This window comes from Chelon labrosus (genome assembly GCF_963514085.1).
Source record: "Chelon labrosus genome assembly, chromosome: 17".
In the NCBI taxonomy this organism is placed as follows: domain Eukaryota; kingdom Metazoa; phylum Chordata; class Actinopteri; order Mugiliformes; family Mugilidae; genus Chelon; species Chelon labrosus.
Genome location: NC_140350.1, coordinates 776,345 through 797,728, shown reverse-complemented (window position 1 = coordinate 797,728; position 21,384 = coordinate 776,345). Strand labels below are relative to the sequence as shown.

The window sequence follows — 21,384 nt, the reverse complement described above, 5'->3', positions numbered from 1 at the left end:
TTTTGGTTACTCTACAGACACTGTTGCCGTTGCGTTTATTTCTCTTAGTTTGCCCTCCCGCGGAGTCAGCCACCGGCTCCGGCTGGCAGCGTGGCTTCTGTGGGAAGAATGGAGTTTGAAACTCCGACGAGACAGCATGGTGTGAAAATTCAGGGTTCCGCAAGTGTAGAAGATTGTAGTCTTGCGATTGGTGATGTGGTGGGTCATGAGAATGTTAAATCAGCCTCGCGCATGAATGGCGCGGTTGTGGCTTTTATTGGTACGGTTGAGAAAGCTAGGGAGGTAATTGCAACTGGCATTACTCTTCACAACGAACATATAGTTGTGCTCCCGCTTGGTTCTCCCGCAAAGAAAATTATCATCTCTAATGTTCCACCATTTATTAAAGATAGTGTGCTTGAAGGGATGTTAGGGGTGTATGGTCGGCTGGTCTCATCCATAAAAATGATTCCTCTGGGGTGTAAATCACCGCTGCTGAAACAGGTTGTTTCCTTTAGGAGGCAGGTGTATATGGTGCTGCATAATCCTGATGAAGAGCTCAGCGTGACAATGAAACTCTGTATTGGGGGTTTTGATTATACGGTGTTTGCTACGTCTGATTGTGTGTTAAAGTGCTTTAACTGTGGTCTGATGGGCCATGTTGTCCGCAACTGCCCTCAAAAGGGTAACAACGCGGGTCAGCCACCAACGGCGGCTAAACCGATTGTGGACTGTCCTGTGACCGCGTCTTCTTCCACCGGGGCCAGCGCACCTGTGCGTGACGCAGCGGGAGGAAAAGCCGATAATGATACTGGCAGTTCGGAGGTAGAGCTGATTAATCTGATTGCAGATGACAGTGAAGTCGTAGTTGGTGGTTCTTCTAGAGTTGAGCCGGAGGTGGTGACTGTTACAGTAAGTGAAATGATCACGAAAGAGTTGGCTGCTTTGAGTGGGCCAAAAACTGCCGGTAGGACAGCGCTGGACAGATGCACGGAGGACGCAGGTGCCGAAGTTACGGGCGCACGTTCCTCAGATCCTGTTCAAGACATTGCGATGAGTGGAGATTTTAAGATCCCTTTCAAAAGGAAAGTGGATGAAAATGCAAGTGGCACAGTGTCTAAGGCTAAGAAAGGTGATGCAGTTGCAGACATTGATAGCGATGACGAATCTGTCTGTTCCGATGTGTCTGATTCTTCGCAGGGAGACTTTATTTCTCCTGAACTGTCGGTGCAATACAAAGCAGAGGATATAAGCCGCTTTTTAACCGATACAAAAGGGCAGCGTAATGTTGAAGTTGAGCATTACTTTCCTGACCGTCCTCAATTTATTAATGATGTTTTGTACTTGCTTAGAGAGCATGCTTTTACTGGGAAGGAGGCCGCACGTCTCCGAAAATTTCTGACTAAACTCAGGAAAAAAATTAGGGTCCGGCAGTCATCGTCACCAATGGCATTTTAATGACTGTTAATACACTAACCATTGGCACTCTCAATTTAAATGGTGCCAGAGACAAAATGAAAAGATTGACTTTAATAGATTTTATTAATTTGAAACAGGTAAATGTCATGATGGCCCAGGAAACGCATAGTGATAAAATGAATGAAGTTGACTGGAGGAAGGAATGGAATGGTCAGATTTTCTTTAGCCACAGGTCCTCCATTAGTGGCGGTGTGGCAATTTTGTTTTCTAGGGATTTTCTCCCTCTCTCCTGTCATGTACAGGATTTAGTAGATGGGAGACTTCTGATAGTCAAAGCAGTCTTTGAAGGCTACGCCTTGTATTTTTTAAATGTTTATGCTCCTACAAATCGGGCTGAAAGACTTTTTTTTTAATAGACTAAATGAGGTGTTACATGGTCTGGATTCAGAGTGTCGTCTTTTTGTAGGGGGGGAATTTAACTGCACGGTGAATGACAAGGTGGATAGGAATCACCCAGAGCCTCATGTTCCCTCCCAGACTGCAGTGATCCAACTTATCAATTCTCATGATCTATGTGACGCATGGAGAACCATGCATCAAGGGGTCAGGGTTGGATAGGATTTACACTCTGAAGCATCATCTCAACACTGTAAAGACATGTTATATTCTGCCAGCTGGTTTTTCTGATCACTGTGCTGTGTTTTGTAGTGTGTGTGTGTGAAGGCTTTTAGGCCTAGGAGTGCGTACTGGTGTTTTAACACCTCACTACTTGAGGATCAGCACTTCAAAGAGACCTTTATTTTCTTTTGGGAGACTTTTCGGAAGCAAAGGGATGCGTTTTCCTCTTTGCGGAGTTGGTGGGATTATGGCAAGGTCCAAATCAGAATGTTCTGTCAATAGTACACGTTTAGTGTCACTAAGACAATCGTCTCCTCTTTAAGAGTATTGGAAAATGACATCTTAGGGTTACAAGGGTCAGTAACACACACAAGGACTGATGACTATTTGAAACTCCTAGATGAGAAAAAGGGCATGCTAACTGAACTACTTGGTGTCAGGGCACAAGGGGCGTTAGTCCGCTCCCGTTTTCAGAGTGTTGCCCTGCTGGATGCTCCAACCAAGATTTTTTTCAATTTGGAGAGAAAAAATGGTCAGAGCAGGATAATGCACACCTTAAAGTCTGACACGGGTCAGGAGCTGTCTGAGCCTGCTCAGATACGCAATCATGCAAGATCTTTTTATGAATTGGGATCTGTTGGTTTCTCACCCACTGTTTTTTTTGATGGCCTGCCCAGAGTGCCTGACGAGTGTCACGAGGTGACAGACAAAGTGTTAACGCTTGATGAACTTAATCAGGCTCTCATGAGCATGCAGAACGGCAAGGCTCCCGGTATTGACGGGTTACCGATTGAATTTTATAAGGTGTTCTGGACAAGTATTGGGAGGGATCTCCTTGCAGTGCTCCATGAGAGCTTGAGGGAAGGTTGCCTTCCGCTTAGCTGTCGCCGGGCGGTTATTACATTATTGCCTAAGAAGGGTAACCTACAAGAAATAGGCAACTGGCGCCCTGTCTCCTTGTTATGTTCCGACATGAAGATATTATCCAAGGCTCTGGCTAAAAGGCTGAAGGAAGTAATTGGTCATGTAGTGCATTCAGATCAGTCCTATTGTATACCTGGCCGCTCCATTTTTGACAACATAACTGTAGTCAGAGACCTGATGGCTGTTTCAAAAAACTTGGGGATTAATGTGGGGTTGATCTCTTTTGATCAGCAGAAAGCCTTTGACCGTGTTGAACATGAATACTTGTGGTCCACTTTAGAGTCCTTTGGTTTTAGCCCTGTACTTACAGCAATGGTCAGGGCTATTTACTGTGACATTGAAAGTATTTTGAAAATTAATGGGAGCCTGAGCGCACCTTTCAAGGTAAAGAGAGGGGTCAGGCAGGGGTGCCCCATGTCAGGCATGCTGTACTCCATTGCAATTGAACCCCTGCTACATAAGCTGCGTTCTGATCTGAGGGGTGTCTCTTTACCTTTCTGTGCTGACCGTTTCTTTTTGTCTGCTTATGCTGATGATGTAACTGTCTTTGTTAATGGAAGTGATGATATTAATGTGTTGGAAACTACTGTGAATGATTTTAACCTGCTGTCATCTGCCAAAGTGAACTGGGGGAAGAGTGAAGCCATTTGGGTTGGGGAGGTGAAAAAAAGGTGTACTGGTTTGCCAGGTGGGTTGATTTGGAAAAAGGAAGGGTTCAAATATCTGGGTGTGTACCTGGGTGATGATACCTTTGTTCAAAAGAACTGGGATGGGGTTTTGGAAAAGGTTAAATGTCGTTTGGGGAAATGGAAGTGGTTGCTCCCTCAGTTATCTTATAGGGGCCGCCTTTACATACAGTTACTGGGAAGGTGCTGTATAAAAACCTGGTCACGGTGTCTAACAAGACTACTCTGACTGGTAGAACGGATACGGTGTGGAGAGACAAGTTCTGCATTGATGATAGAACTAAGCCTGTGTGGAGAGTTTTTTACAAGTCTCCATTGTCAAAGAGAACAGGCGATCTTCAATGGAGGATCTTGCATGGGGCCGTTGCTGTGAATGCCATAGTGTCTGCAATAAATCCAGCTATAAGCGACATATGTCCTTTTTGCACAGAAAGGGAGACACTTTTTCATTGTTTTATGGAGTGTGGTAGGCTGCGTTCTTTGTTTTGTCTACTAAGTCTTTTGTTTTTTTCTTTTGGAATAGGTTTCTCAAGACAAGGTTTTATACTGGGTTTTTTCTATAATCAGAAGCACAGAGCAGAATGTGAGCTTATTAATTTCATTGTTGGTCAGGCCAAGCTGGCAATCTACATCAGCAGGAAAAACAAGGTTCAGCGGAACATGGGAGATGATGCAATAGCTATCTTCAAGAACTTAGTCAAGTCTAGAATTCTTGTTGATTTTCATTTTTATAGGTTAACAAGAGATACTGAGTCTCTTGTGAAAAGATGGTGCTTTGCTGGTGCTCTATGCTCTGTGAAAAATGATGATCTTTCCTTTGCTTGTTTTTTGAATTGATGTTTTGTGGTTTTGTTTTGATTTCTAGAGCTGATTTGTTAGTGGTGCTCTTATTTGTTGTATAATAAAGTGTGCTTAAAAATCAAAAAATCTCTCTCTGTGTGTGTGTGTGTGTGTGTGTGTGTGTGTGTGTGTGTGTGTGTGTGTGTGTGTGTGTGTGTGTGTGTGTGTGTGTGTGTGTGTGTGTGTGTGTGTGTGTGTGTGTGTGTGTGTGTGTGTGTGGCGTTTTGCGTGTGTGTGTGTGGCGTTTTGCGAGAGTGTAGTGTGGTAGCGAGTGAGTCTGAAAGTTATCTGGAAGGTTTGGTTGTTTTTTCGTATATTCACTGGTGTTTTCTCACAGTTTCTCTTTCTGTACACAGTTGTCTTAAGCACTGTCGGGTTTTCACGGGGGGTAGTGTGCTGATAGGTGCGCTGTACCGAGACAGCCAGTTTTTTGCGCATGTAGTTTAGCGGTAGGAGGAGTGGTTGGATGTGAGAGCCTGAAAGCGGCCTGCAAAAAAAAAATTATCCTGTCAAATTTGCTGCCATTTATTAGTGACCATGTTTACATGGTCTTTAGTATCCCGGTTTTGATCGGATTTTTGAAGTATCCCGTTTTTGTGTTTGTCCATGTAAACACCATATCCCGAATTCAGAAATCGGGATATGCCCATTTCCCGATTTCAAGAAACCCGATTTTGCTACCTGGAGTACTCCGATAGAAGCCGGGATACTGGAGCATGTATACACCTTATCCCGATTTGTGACGGCTGCCCACTGTCTGCACAGGCGCGAGTGACGCCAAGTGACGCACTAGATATACAAACAACATGGCGGCAATGACAACTTCTCACTTTTGGAGCGACAAAGAGACAGAATTTTCCCTTAAAGTAATGAAAGAACCAAACATAACGATGTGTTTAAATGGCAGAAAACACCGAAATGCTGATGTATTCAAATCTGTTGCGGAAAAGCTACGTGACGCTGGTTTTCCACCTCGCTCCGTTGAACAAGTTAGGTCGCGTTGGAAAACATTGAAAAATACGTAAAACACGCATGCGCAGATAGGATGCAGTGATCGGAAAACGGGTTACTGGTATTTATCATGTATACGGGGATATGAATAACCGGGTTTCTCTGTGTTCCATGTAAACACCATATCCCGGATATGCTCAAAGCCGGGATAAGCCTCAAAATCGGGATACTAAAGACCATGTAAATGCAGTCAGTGATGAGGTGCTGATTAAGGAGCTATTTTGTCATGGGCAGATTGTGTCTGCAATGAAGATGCTTCCATCAGGCTGCCAAGCCAAGTTGAAGCATGTAGTTTCTTTTAGGAGGCAGGTCTACATGATTCTAAAAAATGACAATGAAGAACTTTAATATTGCAATGCGATTTAAAGTTGAAGGCTTTGATTATACAACTTTTGCTACAACTGAGGCGATGAAGTGTTTTGGGTGTGGGCAGGAGGGGCACTTGGTGCGCAGCTGCCCAGAGAGGGCTCGGGAGCTAGAAGCCGAGGCTGCTCAGAGTGTGGAGGGTGAGACTCGGGCTGCAGGGGGAGGCAGCAGCCATGGAGCCTACTGATGTACAACAGGATGGGGAGAGTGCCTCCACCTCTGCTGCAGGGGTTGGACAGCAGAGTCAGACCAGTGTTGAAGGGGAAGGAGAACAGGAAGAAATGAACATTGATGAACTAATCACTGATGAGGAAAATAGTGTGAGAGACGATGAGTCCATATTTAAAGTGCCAGTCATGAAAAGAAAATCGAGAAGGGAGTTTAAAGAGGCATGACCAAACAAAATGTCATTAAAGGAAAAGGTGCAACAACGTATTTCCTCTGACTCTGACAGTGAACAGGAGCTCTCTGACTCATCCTTACCTGATGGTCAGAAAACCAATGGCTGTAGTCTTGAGCAGATTCGCAGTTTTCTGGAAATAACTAAAGGGAAAAGGGAGGTCTGGGTGAACATTTTTTTTCCAAATAGTTCACTTTTTGTAGATTCAGCTAAGTGGCTGATGAGACAGAGAGGTGCTGATGGTCTGAAGGACCCAGAGGTTTTTCGCCTCAGGAAGTGGGTGCAGAAGGTGAAGGCACAAATTAATAAACGATGAATAGAATAAATAAGGAACAACTATGTCACACCTTTTTCCCCCTTCTGATCTCCATATGCTTGGCCATGAGTAGTTTCAGAATTTCTTCCCTCAGTCTTAATGGTGCAAGAGATGTTAAAAAAAGAACTATGTACTATGAACTTCTAAAAACAAAGTGTATTGACATCGCCTTTGCTCAGGAAACCCACAGTAGACAATGAAGTTGAGTGGAAGAGAAAATGGGATGGAAATATTGTTTTGAGTCATAAGAGCACAGTGAGTGCAGGAGTATCGGTGCTTTTCTCAAAAACATTTTTGCCAGTATCTTTTGACGTTGAGGAGGTTGTAAAAGGGAGGTTACTTAAAGTAACTGCTAGATATGAAAAAGCTACAGCAACCTTGTTAAATGTATATGCACCAGTGCTTCCTGGTGAAAGATGTAGTTTTTTAGAAAAACTTGCAAGCACCCTTTCACAATGTGCTTCTACAGACTTTCTAGTTGTAGGAGGAGATTTTAACTGTACTGTTGATAATTTGGACAGGAATCATTTAAAACCTAATCCTCAGTCAAGAAAGATTTTGAAACACATCATTGATACCTATGAATTGGCAGATGTGTGGCGCTCTAAACATGCAAATGATGCACAATACTCATGGGCTCATGCTAGAGATAATTTTATCTCATTAGCAAGGCTGGATAGATTTTATTGTTTTGAACATGTGTCCAGTAGGATTTTCTGATCACTGTTTGTTAATAGGAAATGTTTTTATCAACAATGTGAAACCTAAAAGTGCATACTGGCATTTTAACACTGTGTTGCTAAATGATGGACATTTTAGGAGGTGTTTTTTTCTTTTTCTGGAAACGGTGGAGATCTAGAAAATCACAGTTTCAGTCTTTACAGCAATGGTGGGATGTGGGAAAGATACTGATTCAACAGTTTTGTACTCAGTACAGTTTCAATGTCACTAAAGAGATCAATAAATCAATCAAAGATCTGGAGATTGATATAGTGGAGCTCCAACATTTAAGTGGGTCCACAGGAGATTGAGGCCATTTTCAGGTTCTCAAAGCAAAACAAGCTGCTTCAGCAGATCTGCTTGGGGTTAGAGCGCAGGGGGCCCTGGTCCGATCGCGCTTTCAGAATTTTGCTGAGATGAATGCCGCATCTAAATTTTTCTTCAATCTGGAGAAAAAAATTGTCAGAACCGACTCATTCACTGTATTTGATCAGCTGATGGAAAAGATCTTACAGAGTCTTGTCAGATTCGGAAAAGAGCGGTGGATTTCTTTTCTGAGCTCTATAAAAGCGAGTTCAGAGAGAACTTGCTGTTTTCGGAACAGTTTTTCAGTAATTTGCCACAGGTATCAGCACAGGACAATGCAGACTTAGAGCGCCCTCTGAAACTGCAAGAACTGTAGGAGGCGCTAATGAACATGCAGAATGGGAAAGCTCCAGGAATGGATGGCCTTCCGGTGGACTTTTACAAGACCTTCTGGTCCACACTAGGGGAGGATCTGCTAGAGGTCATAAATGTCAGCTTGTCTACAGGAAAACTACCTCTTAGCTGTCGGAGAGCAGTCCTCACTCTGTTACCCAAAAAAGGGGACTTGTGCGAGATGAAAAACTGGAGGCCAGTGAGTCTGTTGTGTGCTGATTGTGAAATCTTCTCAAAGGTGTTGGCAAAGCGGTTACAAAATGTGGTGGGGCATATTACAGAGGTTGACCAGTCATATTGCATCCCTGGCAGATCAATTCGGGATAATATTTCCCTAATTCGAGATTATTTGGAAGTCTCTAGTTCATTGGACTCAAAGTTTAGTCTGATTTCTCTCGACCAAGAAAAGGCATTTGATCGGGTGGAGCACCAATATCTATGGACTACCTTTGAAGCTTTTGGTTTCTCCCCAGGGTTTGTCGCCATGATTAAGACTCTTTATTCTGACATTGAAAGTGTACTGAAGGTTAATGGTGGTTTGAGTGTTCCTTTTGGTATTAAGAGGGGTATTTGGCAAGGATGTGCAATGTCGGGCATGCTTTATGCTTTAGCTATTGAACCCATGTTATGTATGATTAGAAGAGAGTTACAGAGAGTACAATTGAGAGATAATTTTATACCTTTCCACCTCTCTGCTTATGCAGATGATGTTATGATAGCTGTAAAAGATGATAATGATGTTAAAAAGTTGATCAATATATCTGAGTCTTTTGGAAAAATTTCCGCTTCAAAAGTAAATTGGGATAAGAGTACAGCTTTGCTAGCTGGTAAATGTCAAGGAGATGAGCCAAGGCTACCCAGTGGAATTAAATGGGGGAGGAATTATGAAATTATTAAAAATTATGAAAAATTGGGAGGGAGTGGTGGAAAAAATGGAGGGGAGACTAAAGAATTGGCAATGGCTTTTACCCAGAATGTCCTATAGAGGGCAAACACTCATAATTAACAATCTGGTGGCTTCTACCTTGTGGGACCGCCTAGCTGTTTTAGAACCTCCAGTGAATGTGTTAATGAAATTACAGTATGTGAACTTTTTTTGGGATAGGTTACACTGGATACCACAGGATGTCTTATATTTGCCAAAGGAGAGAGGGGGGCAGGGATTGGTTCATCTGGAAAGCAGGAAGGCGGCTTTTAGGCTTCAGTTTGCACAAAGCTTCCTGTACGGTCCAGAAAAGCTACCTTGGAGGCAAGTAGCAGAATTTATTTTTGGAAGGGTGAGTAATTTGGGATTTGGAAAAACATTGTTTCAAATTGAATTGTTTGTCACCCTTTTATGTTGGTGTGGTAAAAACATGGTGTTTGATGGAATTTGGTAGATTGGGTTTAAGTGATTCACTGTACTGGCTGCTAAAGGAGCCGATTCTCAAAGGTGCTCGTTTAGGTACTTTTTTGGAACAGACACCATCGATGTCCAGGACTTTAATCAGCAAAGGCATAACTACTGTCCAGCATTTGTTTGAAATAACAGGAGCTAACATGGATAATGCCATTGCCCTGGCAAGAAGACTGGACATTCGATCTGTTCGAGTGATGGGACTAATCCTGGACAAATTCAAGAAAGAAGTACCAGAGGAGGATAGAGAGTTGCTAACAGGATGGCTTAATGGACATTTAACACCTGATGAGACCGACATTTTCCCCAGGTTGTGCATTAGGTCACATCTTACAGGCTGTGATAATATGGGGTTTCTGCTGGAAGCTGGCAAGAAGGTAAGGTTGTCACTGGACTCTGTGAATGGGAAAGCAATCTACCAGGAGTCTGTCAAGTCCTTAAACAAAGACAAATTAAAAAGCAGAACAGACATGCCTTGGAGGGATCATTTAAAAGTTTCGTCTCATGTTAAACCTGTATGGAGCTTGCTTTACAAACCACCATTAACCAAGAACGTTGGTGACCTACAATGGCGCATTTTACATGGTATTGTGGCAGTGAATGCTTTTGTTGCTGTGATAAATCCTGCAGTTTCTGATGAGTGTCCTTTTTGTTTTGTAAGAGAGACTATTTTTCATTGTTTTGTAAAATGTGCCAGATTAGTGTCCTTATTTAGAACACTGAGCACTTTATTAGTACTGTTCAGAGAGTCTTTTACTGAACAGATGTTAATTTTTGGTTTCCATTATGAAAAGAAGAAGAAGAAGAAAGGTCGACTGCTTAATTTTTTCTTTGGCCAAGCAAAGTTGGCAATTTATTTAAGTAGAAAAGTGAAGATGGACAGAGGGCAGAATTATGATTGCTTATTGCTTTTTAGGAGTTTAGTTAAAGCATGTGTGCAGGTAGAGTTCAACTACTATGTGAAAATGGAGGATTTAGAGTGCTTTTTCAAGGTGTGGGATTTTGAAGGAAAATTTTTTACTGTGAATGAGTTGAAAAAAAAATCACATTTGCAGAAGTGTTGCTTTGATTTATTTTAAACCAACTGTTATTTGGTGTAATCTTTTTTTTTGAAACTGAACTAATTCCTCCTGAATAGTGTTTTAAAACCTCAAACCTCTCTCCCCCCCCCCCCCCCCCCCCCCCCCCCACAACAAAACACAACAGAGCCTAAATATGGGGGGCACTACAAGTATTATGGCATAGAAAAGGGGATCTATCGTTACTTGAATCAGATGGACACTAATGATGTACACCTCACTGTAAACATCGATGGCAGTAGTAGAGTCCAATTCTGGCCAATACTGGTGAAGTGTGGCCATTTTGATCCCTTTATTGCAGCAATGTTTAGTGGACAAAGTAAGCCAATTCCACTTGAGGAGATCTGAAAGTCAGTTCGCACCAGGTCACCAGTAGCTCCGTGATTCTTAACTTTTTAAGTTATTCTTGTGTGTTCCTTCGATCTTTTTTTTCCTAACTTATCCTTGATTTCTATGCCAAAAATCAATCACCATTCTTTTGGCCATTTTTGTCTTTTTAAGCTGCTTTTTTTTGTTTTTTCTGGACTTTCCGTGTTGAGCAGTAGTGCTCAGCAGAGTGGCTGTCCATTCAAGCAACTGCTAGCGTTGTCCATACCCACTGTGCTGTCTGGAGCGAGGCCTGAGATTCCTGAGGAAGTTAGGAAGAAGCGCCGGGGATGCTGTGCTGGAGCGAAAGTGAAAGAGCGGAGACAGAAATTAAAACCAGCGGGGCCATCTATCCTTGTGGGGAACGTGAGGTCTCTGGTAAATAAGATGGACGAACTGTGTGTACTTGTCAGAACCCAGAGTACGCCGTGAGCAGTATTTTGTGTTTTACGGAGACCTGGCTGCACGCGGACTTCCCTGACCACAGTGCGCCTATACCCGGCCTCAAGACTCTACGGGTGGATAAAGACACGGTCCTGAGCGGTAAGAAGAATGGCGGCGGGATTGCTGTTTGTGTGAATGAGAGATGGTGCAACCCCGCTTATATAACTGTGAAGGAGCGTGTCTGTACACCAGATATTGAACTTTTAGCTGTAGGAATGTGTCCATATTATTTACAGAGGGAATTCACGTCTGTCATCTTTGTGGCAGTTTACATCCCTCCCTCAGCAGACAAGGCAGCACCGTGTGACACTATCCACGCCACTGTTGCCAGGCAACAGTTGTTGTCATTTCTGGGGATTTTAGTCATATCACCTTGGACACTCACCCTCTTTCCACCAGTTTTGTTCATTGTGTGACCCGGGAAAATAGAACCCTGGACCTACTGTATGCTAATTCAAAGGATGCATACAGTGCCACTGCCCTGCCCCCACTGCGACGATCTGATCACAACTTGATGTTGTTAACACCTGAGTATGTTCCTGCAGTGAAGAGACACCTTGTCTCCACAAGGACAGTTAAGAGGTGGAGTGAGGAGGTTTGAAACCACGAACTGGGACATGCTCTGCCAGCCCCACGGGAATGACATAGACAGCGTGGCGGGACTGCATCACGGACTACATAAACTTCTGTGAGGATACAGTAATGCCTACAAGGACTGTCCACTGTTGTCCTAACAACAAGCCCTGGATCACCAGCCAGCTGGAGGATCTGCTGAACAAGAAGAAGCAGGCCTTCAGATCTGGAAATAAGGACGGGTTGAAGAAGATACAGTGGCAACTCAAGGTCCAGTTGAGGAAACGTAAGGACAGCAACAGGAGGAAGCTGGAGGCCAATCTCCAGCAGAACAACACCCGGGACGTGTGGAAGGATCAAAGCCAAGCACCAGGACGGCGGCCCAGACAGAGCCAACGAGCTTAATGTCTTTTTCAATAGATTAAGCGCTGGACCCCCTGCTGGCCCTCCACCAGTGGTGGGGCCACTCCAGTCCTTACACCCCCCAAGATGGCCAATCAACAACTCACCACCGACCCTTTCCTGCCTCTGCTCTCCCCCCAACTCCCACCCCCACTGAGAAGACCAGCCCTATGGCTGTGACGCCTGGCCAGGTGAGAAGACAGCTGGAGAGAGTCAAGCAAGGCAAGACAGCAGGCCCTGATCGTGTCAACCCCCCGTGTCCTGAGGACTTGCGCTTCACAGCTGTCTTGCATCCTGCACTTCATCTTCAACCTGAGTCGGAAGCTGGAAAGGATACCTGTGCAATCCCATCTGGCCTCAACGACTTCAGACCGATGGCACTGACGTCACATGTCATGAAGGTCCTGGAGAGACTCGTCCTGGCTCAGCTGAGACCCCTGGTGACCCCTGTCTTGGACCCTCTTCAGTTTGCGTATCAGCCTCATGTTGGTGTGGATGATGCTGTCATCTACCTGCTGCACCGTGCTCACTCTCACCTGGATGATGGGAAGGGCTCTGTGAGGATCATGTTCTTTGATTTCTCCAGGGCTTTTAACAACATTCAGTCCTTTCTGATGAGTGAGAAGCTGCTCAGGATGGGTGTCAGCTCTTCCATTGTTTCCTGGATTACTGATTACTTGTCAGACAGGCACCAGTTTATGCGGCTGGGGGGCTCCCTGTCTGATACTGTTGTCAGTGATGTGGGGGCACCACAGGGGACTGTCCTGTCTCCATTTCTGTTCACTCTTTACACATCGGATTTCCAGTACAGCTCTGGGTCCTGCCACCTGCAGAAGTTCTCTGATGACTCTGCAGTGGTTGGGTGTATTAGAGATTGAGAGGAGGTGGAGTACAGGACACTGATTGGAGACTTTGTAATGTGGTCCCAGGCAAACCACCTACTCCTGAATGTGGACAAGACCAAGGAGCTGGTCATTGACTTCAGGAGGAAGAGGACACCATCCAGGGCCTGGAGGTGGAAGTAGTGGACCACTATAAATACCTGCGAGTCCACATGAACAGCAGACTGGACTGGAGGGACAACAGTGATGCTGTATACAAGAAGGGACAGCATAAAATCTACTTCCTGAGGAAGCTTAGGTCTTTCAACGTATGCAGCAAGTTGCTGGAGATTTTCTACCAGACTGTTGTTGCGAGTGCCCTGTACTTTGCTGTGGTTTGTTGGGGGAGCAGCACCAGCAAAAAGGACATTAGAAGGATCGACAAATTGATCCGAAAGGCTGGTCATGTCATTGGCAGTGAGTTGGAGACGTTTGTCTCAGTGAGGGACAGGAGGAGACTAGACAAACTGCTCTCCATCACAGACAATCCGTCACATCCACTACACCAGACAATCGAGGGGCAGCGAAGCTCATTCTCCAACAGACTGATCCAGCTCTGCTCCCCCAGTGAACGCTATAGGACTTCATTCATACCATTTTCAGTCCAGCTGTACAACAACTCACCTTTCTGTAACAGATAACTATTCATGTTAATGGACACTATTGTACCTTACTACCATTCCTGTGTACATAATATATATTCTTCCGTTACTCTATCTTGTACATTTGTTCGTATGCTAATTTGTACATTTTTGCTTATACTATTTTTATTTTATTTTACTAGATTTTATTTTACTTGTTTTTATTTTATTATGTTTTTATTTAATCTTTATTTTATCTGTGGTTCTTTATTTTTCAGTGTAACTAAGAGTATTTTTCATGTGCAACTAAGCTACTATGACCAAGCAATTTCCCTTGTGGATGAATAAAGTTTATCTAAGTCTAAGGGGCCATCCACACGGAGACGCTTTTAGGTTTAAACGCAGATTTTTTGCATCGTTTTGGCAGATCGTCCAAACGAATCCTGTAAACGCATTGCCTTAAAACGAACTTTTCTGAAACCTGGTCCCAGGACCTGTGGTATTGAAAACTGAACTGTCATCTGAAGGGTACATGCATTTCTTGTCCTCGTCAGTAGCCATGTCGATAATGCTGGAGTCAGATGACAGGATTCGAAATGCCTATCTCCAATATGCTCATGAACTCATAAGTACTTTGTCAACAGCTGTGCTGTCCTGTATGGCAAGACCTATCCTGTATACAATGTACATGGACTAATTAATCTCCAAGAAGATGCCAGCCACTTCAACTGCTCCTTAAATTATATTTTGTGTTTACATTTGAAAACTACCTGCAACAAATCAAGAAACACGCAAGGAGTGGGAGAAATCCTCTGTCACCTGGGCCCGTATTCCTAAAGATTCTTAGCGCAAAGAGTTGCTCCTAGTGGCCAAATTCTAAGAAAATTCTTAGAATCATGATGTTTTCTAAGAATTTCCTCTCAAAGTTAAGAGTAGATCCTAGCAAAGATAAAAGGTATTCCTAAAGAATCTTAGCTCTTGAGAGTGCTCCTAAGGTGAGATCTGTTAAGAGCAGGGAGGAAGACTTTTAGGAGCCTTAGGAGTTTCTTAAGCAGAGGAGAAAATGGCTGAAAGAAGAGACAGGAGAGACATTCTCCAAACACTGAATGACAATCAAGCTTGTTACAATCGCAATATCACCGGAAATGAAAGTCATCACAACACTGAGGTATTTAGCAACAGGAAAAAATGCAAAAATGCAACAATGCAGCAGTGATGACTTGGGGTCAAATCTACGTCTCAAAACACTTTTATTCCCATTGACCAGTTCGGTCAGAAGCAAACACAGTTCCTCTGTCCAGTTGGGTTTCCTACTTCATTTTTTCTCTGCTGCTGTTTGGTTTGTGGAAGATTTGAACACCAACCAACACTGCTTCTTCTCGGCCGGTTGGCAATCACAGAAATTGATGAAAGCTGAGCCATTTTACCCTCGTTAATACCAAGTGGATGAAGGGCAAAAATGACCAGCATGGTAAATGAATGGAAGCAAATAAATAGAACTATCAGCATGTGAATACTGTGCAAGTGGGCCTGAGTTTAATCACACATTTTAAATATAGCTTACTATTTATTTATTTTTATGTAAAGTATTATTTATAATTACACAGTCTTCATAGAGATAAGAATTTTCTGGAATCACTCCTAAGCTAAGATTCCTAGCTAGGAATTTTTAGGCTAAGTTAGGAGCTCTCTGAGAGGATTCTCAGAATCTTTAGGAATATGGGCCCAGGTGTTTATCCCTCCACCTGTCTGTTCTGTCTTACTGCCAAAACATCCTTCTTTCAGTGTAACCCTCATCCCTCCTCCACACATGTCCAAACCCTCTTCAACCTCAACTCTCTTGCTTTATCCACAGGCTTAACCTGGTGGCATTTACTTATTGGTAAACTTTTCTTTGCATATTGTTGCATATTCCTTTCTGCCACTTCCAGCTCTGAGTTATCTCTTCTAACATGACATTCATCCAAGTAATTACTTGTGGAACATTTATGTTCATGTACAAAGACTTGCATGGATTTCCTACTGAAACGTGGCGCACGCTCAGATCCAGAAGCACATGTTCCTTTGAACATCCCAATCAACGTGGAATTAAGTGCACATGTTGAACCCAACCCCTCCCCTCCCTGTACTTACCCCCATTTAAATACACAAATTATATTTAAATCGACCATGCACCTGAGATTCCCCTCTCTGCACAATCAGAAAATTAAAACATATGAATGAGTGACACAGGAAAAAAGAAACTCTTTTTACATCCAGACTCAATTTCATTGCTTTTCCTGTGTTCGTCCCTAAATTATGCTACACCCCCTTAGGGATGTAACACAATCAAAGTCAGCATTGTCATCAGACTACAAAAACTAACTCAGTTAAGCTATACTGTGTCCAAAGGATAGGTTTAACTGTGTCACAGCATTCTAATTCATTTGGCAGATGAAGGTTTCATTCATTATCAGGCACTGTCACTGGACTACAGTATAAACAGTATAAACATGCATATTGCAGTGACCGAGAGAGCTCAACACACTGCAGCTTGAGAAAATGCGCAAATAGACTGAAACTCACAACACCAGCAACCGCAAAAACACGCAGCATAAACTCACTACACCAGCAAACACCATACAACCACACTGCAAAAACAGAAATGCTCTCCAAGAAGTGCAACAATAACGGAATTGTTGTTTCTGCTCATTTCCACTCACCAGTAGCAAACGTCAACAATTTCAAACGTCATAAAGCTTTGAAAAAGTGTGTCTAATATTAAACATCTTAAGCCACTAAGGTAAGTAAGGCAACTTCAAAAACAACAACAACCCTTTATACCTTAATAATAAAACAGATATTGAATGTTTTTAAAAAATGTTTACTTAAAATTTTGAAAGCCTGGAATAAACATACAATGAACCAGCATTTATTGCAACAATGAAAACCAAGACCTGCTGTATATTGATGATTAAAGCTTTTACTATAATTTTTTTGGGAAATGGGAAATCTGGCCTAATCTGAATATGAAAGTCCTGGGTCTTCCTGGGAGGAGGTCCTGAGGCATCCTGTTCAGGAAGTTGTTTGTTTCAATACAAGGAGTTCCAAAATATTTTAAAATTGCCCCTGCAAAGATAAAATTCCTTTGGTTACTAAGCAAAAACAAAATAAAAAATAACCGCATATTCCTATATTATAATTCCAGTGATGCTGAACTAACACAAAAACATTGTAATATATAGTGTCCCTTTAAAGTATGCACGCAATTACAATGTTTTTTAAGAGGTTTCTGCATTTATTGACACATTGTATTTGTTAAAGTAATAAAACGGAGATAAATAATCTACTGCCACAGAAGTCTAAAATAATCAACAATAGGCCTAATATTTATTAGTCACTTAAAAAACAATTAGCGGGTCTGGTGTCACTCACTTCAGTCAGTTAGTCAGTCCCATGGCAGGACAGAACAGTTCATTCACATGTGACATGTTTGTTTTATTTTAGAAAACTTCATGAAGAAATCACTAAAGCTGGGTTTATGAGCATACAAATGTCCTGACAAATAACAACCTAGCTTTTGAAAAACTTGCCGTTACACCTCCCCCATTCACCTCACATCACAAATAAATGTCTTACCTTTATCCTTTGACCGTTTTTCTTCTTCTTACGTTTTTCTTCCCCACTAGGAACATTTCTTTTTCATGGCTGTAAAATCTTAAAGCATACAGTACATAAACACATGAAATAGCTACAGATAAAGATGTTTTTGTGTTTGCTAGTGTTGTGAGATTTTGCAGCACATTTTTGTTTTGGTTATGTTGTGAGTATTTGCAGAGCACCTGTTGTCAAATGGATGAAAACTTTTCTTAATTTCCTTGTATTTTGTGTATGTGCACGTGTTTTCTCAAGTTGGAGTGCGTTAAGCTCCCTTGGCCAGTGTAGTTTTGGGTTGTGGTGGGGCTTACCACTAGCTAACTCTGTTTGATCTCTCAGCTGCAACACTTGTTCAGGCTTCCACGGCAGATAAATGATAAATGAACTTGACCATTACATGACTCTCAAGGTTTCCAAGAATGATGGACATTCGTGTCTGACATTTGTGCAAGTCTTGACTTATTTTGAGAACTGCAATTTCAGCCGTTATGAGTTCATGAGTCTTAAATGTATTTTTTTTCCATCCACAAATGTACACGTCTTACTGATGGCTAGAAGGAGGGCGTCACCCACTCTTGCCAAGTCTGCCCTCCCCAACAGCAGCTCCGTCACCTCCAGATGCTCATTGGCCACAGCCAGCTGCAGGGCATTTTGGCCCATGTAGTCAACAGCATTGACGTTCAAGTTGGGCACATGGAGCAACATGCGGCGCACCTCCGGTATGTTGCCGTATTCAGCTGCCTCCAGGAAGCGCTGCTCCACCTCTGACAGGCTGACTGTGGGAGCAGAGAACATGTAGGCTGGACCACGGAGAGCCTGGCGTCGTTTTACAGCGGTGAGACGAGCCATGAGCTGCCTCTCAGAGCTGCTGTGGCTGCCAGAGAGTCGGGAGAGATAAACACACACCATATATATACATATACATACATATATATATATATATATATACATACATACATACATACATACATATATATACACACACACACATACATACATACATACATACATACATATATATACACACACACACATACATACATATATATATTACACAGCTCAATTTGTGCAAAACTGCACTTCAAGTACAAATGTGTTGGTAACACAGCAACAGCTTTACAGCACCTGTCCAAAAGTTTTTCATAAAATGTTTAATGAACTGGTATTTAAGGCACTTTTAACACAACTCTAAATTTCTTATTAACATAAACAAATCTGATGTCATTTGAGAAGTAAACAAACAAGAAAAACGGGCGAGAAACAGCAGTCAGAGTTTGAAGACAAACACAAATCTAAGTCAATTCAGGTGTATGGAGTGAAATCTTTGAAATACAGTCCACAAGGCTGGAATCATGAAGTGAAGTAAGGAGTTTGGATGCAACTTAAAGAAGTCAGTCAGAAAATGACTGAAATAAAAAGCACACTAGTCTGCAGGAGACAATTATACTCTGGCTCGCCCATAGCGTCGATCTAAATCCCATAGATCTATTATCGGCTGCCGTGGAGGAAAACATGTCAGTATTGACGAAGTGAAAAGCTTTGCTGGCTGAAACATAGAGGAAACTTTCACTCCAGCTGTTGAAGGACCTGGCTGATATTATTCAGATGTTGTCAAACAGTTCTGAAATTTGAAGGATGGCAATCGAAACGCTCAAACACTGTAACCGAATTTTTCAGTGAAGCCTAATTTTGAACATTGTAAAACCTAATAAACCTTGTATTTTTGTATTTTTGGGGTATACTGTTGGTTGTAAACAGATTTGTACACATTTAGATCTCAAAAATCATGAGTAGACACAAGTTATTGTAGCTTTGACTTGAATAACTGCAACTCTTAATTTATTTTGCATGCTTTGTATCTTCATCAGCATTAGAAACATCCTGTGCAATGAGAAATATCACAACTCAGGTTTTGTTTGAAAATATCATAAGATATTAATTTAACAGATAGATATCTAAAAGACCGTAAAAGTGCTATGTAAGTGCTATATACTATGTATGTATAATTTTAACAGAACCAACAGAACATAAACACATCTGTCTGAGCAGGGGATGAAAATGAAAGACTTACCCAAGACATCGTCCAGTGCAACAGTATTCTTCTCCAAAATCATCGTACATCAGCAGGTTGTCACGGCTCCTGGCTCGGGGACTGTCACTGCAACCCCCAGGCCGGCTACTGCCATGAACTCCCAGCGGTCTGTGGTTCATCCTGAAGGTGATCAACAATAGAGGGTCTGCTGCTTCATGTAAACGAGTAATGTCTGTGGCATGTCTCTCGCTCCCTCTCTTCCTCTGTTGCCCTGCCCCTCTGTTTTTTTAGTTTCCTTGAGAAAGAATGCATCCTTCTGGATTCTAGTATACTTTTATTTACATGATGCACTGAACTTTACAGATGTGGAGGGCAGCTCAGTATTGTGAGTGAACACACAGAGGGTTAGTGGTGATGGATGGCCATTTTTGTCTCAGTTGTTTTAACTAAGTCTATATATATATTTATTTTAGGAATTACGCTCTGCATTAATGTTTTAAATATTTTGTTGTTAAAATCTAGGAGAATAACAAAATCAGAATACTCTCAAAATATTGTGTCATGCCAGAAGTTTTAATGCTGGAGTTATTTTAAACAGCACTGTTTAGAATAAGCATTGAGAATGTCAGTGTGTAAGTACATGCGTGCAGGAATGACTGATGTCTGATGAACAGCAGATGAGATTCCTCAGGGTTTATATTCCCAGCAGACTTTGCTTCCTGTGTGCTCCCACTCTCCACTGATCCCCATCCAGTGTGGGAAAACTTTGTATACACTAACACACACACATACACAGTATGCATGTGTGTTAATAACTGGCACCCACTTTTAAGTGGCTTTTATTTGAGTTTTTCTGATGGTAAAGTGTGTTCTTATTCTTTGTTTCTCTCACTGCTCCTCAAGTTGACCATTTTTTGTTGAGTTTTGAATAGAAATTCACATGAAACACACCATTACATCACACGGACATCTCAGTATGAAAAAATCTGATCAAGTCGAGTCTCTGATGTTTGATTGTGGCTGTGAAAATTGCCTTTTAAGGGCCTGATTCGTGAAGATTAGTCAGTTTGGAAGGTTCATGGAGTACAGTGTCACATTTCACAGGGAGGATGGTAGAGGGAAACGGGGTAAACTCTGACAAATGTCAACAGGGTTAGTTTTTGTTAAGACTTCCTCCTCAGAACAGATCTGGATGTAAACACTGTCAGCCCAAACATACACACTCTTATTAGGGGACACTGACGGGACGAATACCTGGATAATTCTTTTGTCTGCATGCGTGTGTGTGTGAATTGTGCAAATACCAGACCACACAAAGAGTCCTGCGATGTTATCACCTGAATCAGTGACACTCCAACATAATTTGTGTGTGCTGCTGGGACATTAGAGAGGACAAAACTGTTGCCATTAATGAAAAATTTATTATTTACAGCTATTTACAGTGGAAGTACAATGATTTATTTATTTGTTTATTTATTTTCACATTAGTTCTGGTCCTATACTCTTCCAGGTATACTCTTCCAACTACTTTAAATCACCAACATTAAGGATTTTTTTCAACCTTTTGACTGGTTCAGACTATTTAACAAGTAGGAGTTCAAACGAGATTTATTTACCAAAATCCAATCTATTAAACGTAAACCTTTTTGTTTCATCTGATTCCACTTCCTCTCTCGCTTTTTAAATTAAAACATTAATACATTGACTTAAATTAGACATTCAGTATTTTCCTATCTCAGCTCTATAAATACACTGCCTGGCCAAAGTCACCACCTGTATTTAACTAAGCAAATAGGTATGAGCCTCCTATTGGATAATTACTGCATGGGCAATTATCTTTCAGCTGGCAACAAGTTATTTAACCCTAACTGATGCAATGAGGGAGTTCGCATGCTCTCTCTCCCATCAGGGTAAGAAGACAGGCAGATGAAGTGATGAACCCATCATGCCAAGTGCCTACTGTACAAGCCTGTGGGGGCAGTGCTATGATCTGAGGTTGCTGCAGTTGGTCACGTG

General features: G+C 42.2%; 1 protein-coding gene across 4 annotated transcripts in view; it reads right to left on the bottom strand.

Annotated features, from left to right (window-relative positions):
- Positions 1–19,706, bottom strand: part of trpc6a (transient receptor potential cation channel, subfamily C, member 6a) — a 40,145-nt gene extending 20,439 nt beyond the window's left edge. For all 4 annotated transcript variants that reach the window (XR_014699555.1, XM_084565054.1, XM_084565055.1 and 1 more), the window contains exons 1-2: positions 19,408–19,706; positions 17,882–18,210 (exon numbers count right to left, since the gene is read on the bottom strand). Coding sequence is in view for 3 of the 4 variants with exons in the window: in XM_084565054.1 (XP_084421180.1) it covers positions 17,882–18,210; positions 19,408–19,547 (469 nt within the window). In the remaining variant the exon portion in view is untranslated. The remainder of the gene's footprint in view (positions 1–17,881; positions 18,211–19,407) is intronic.
- Positions 19,707–21,384: the final 1,678 nt, after the last annotated feature.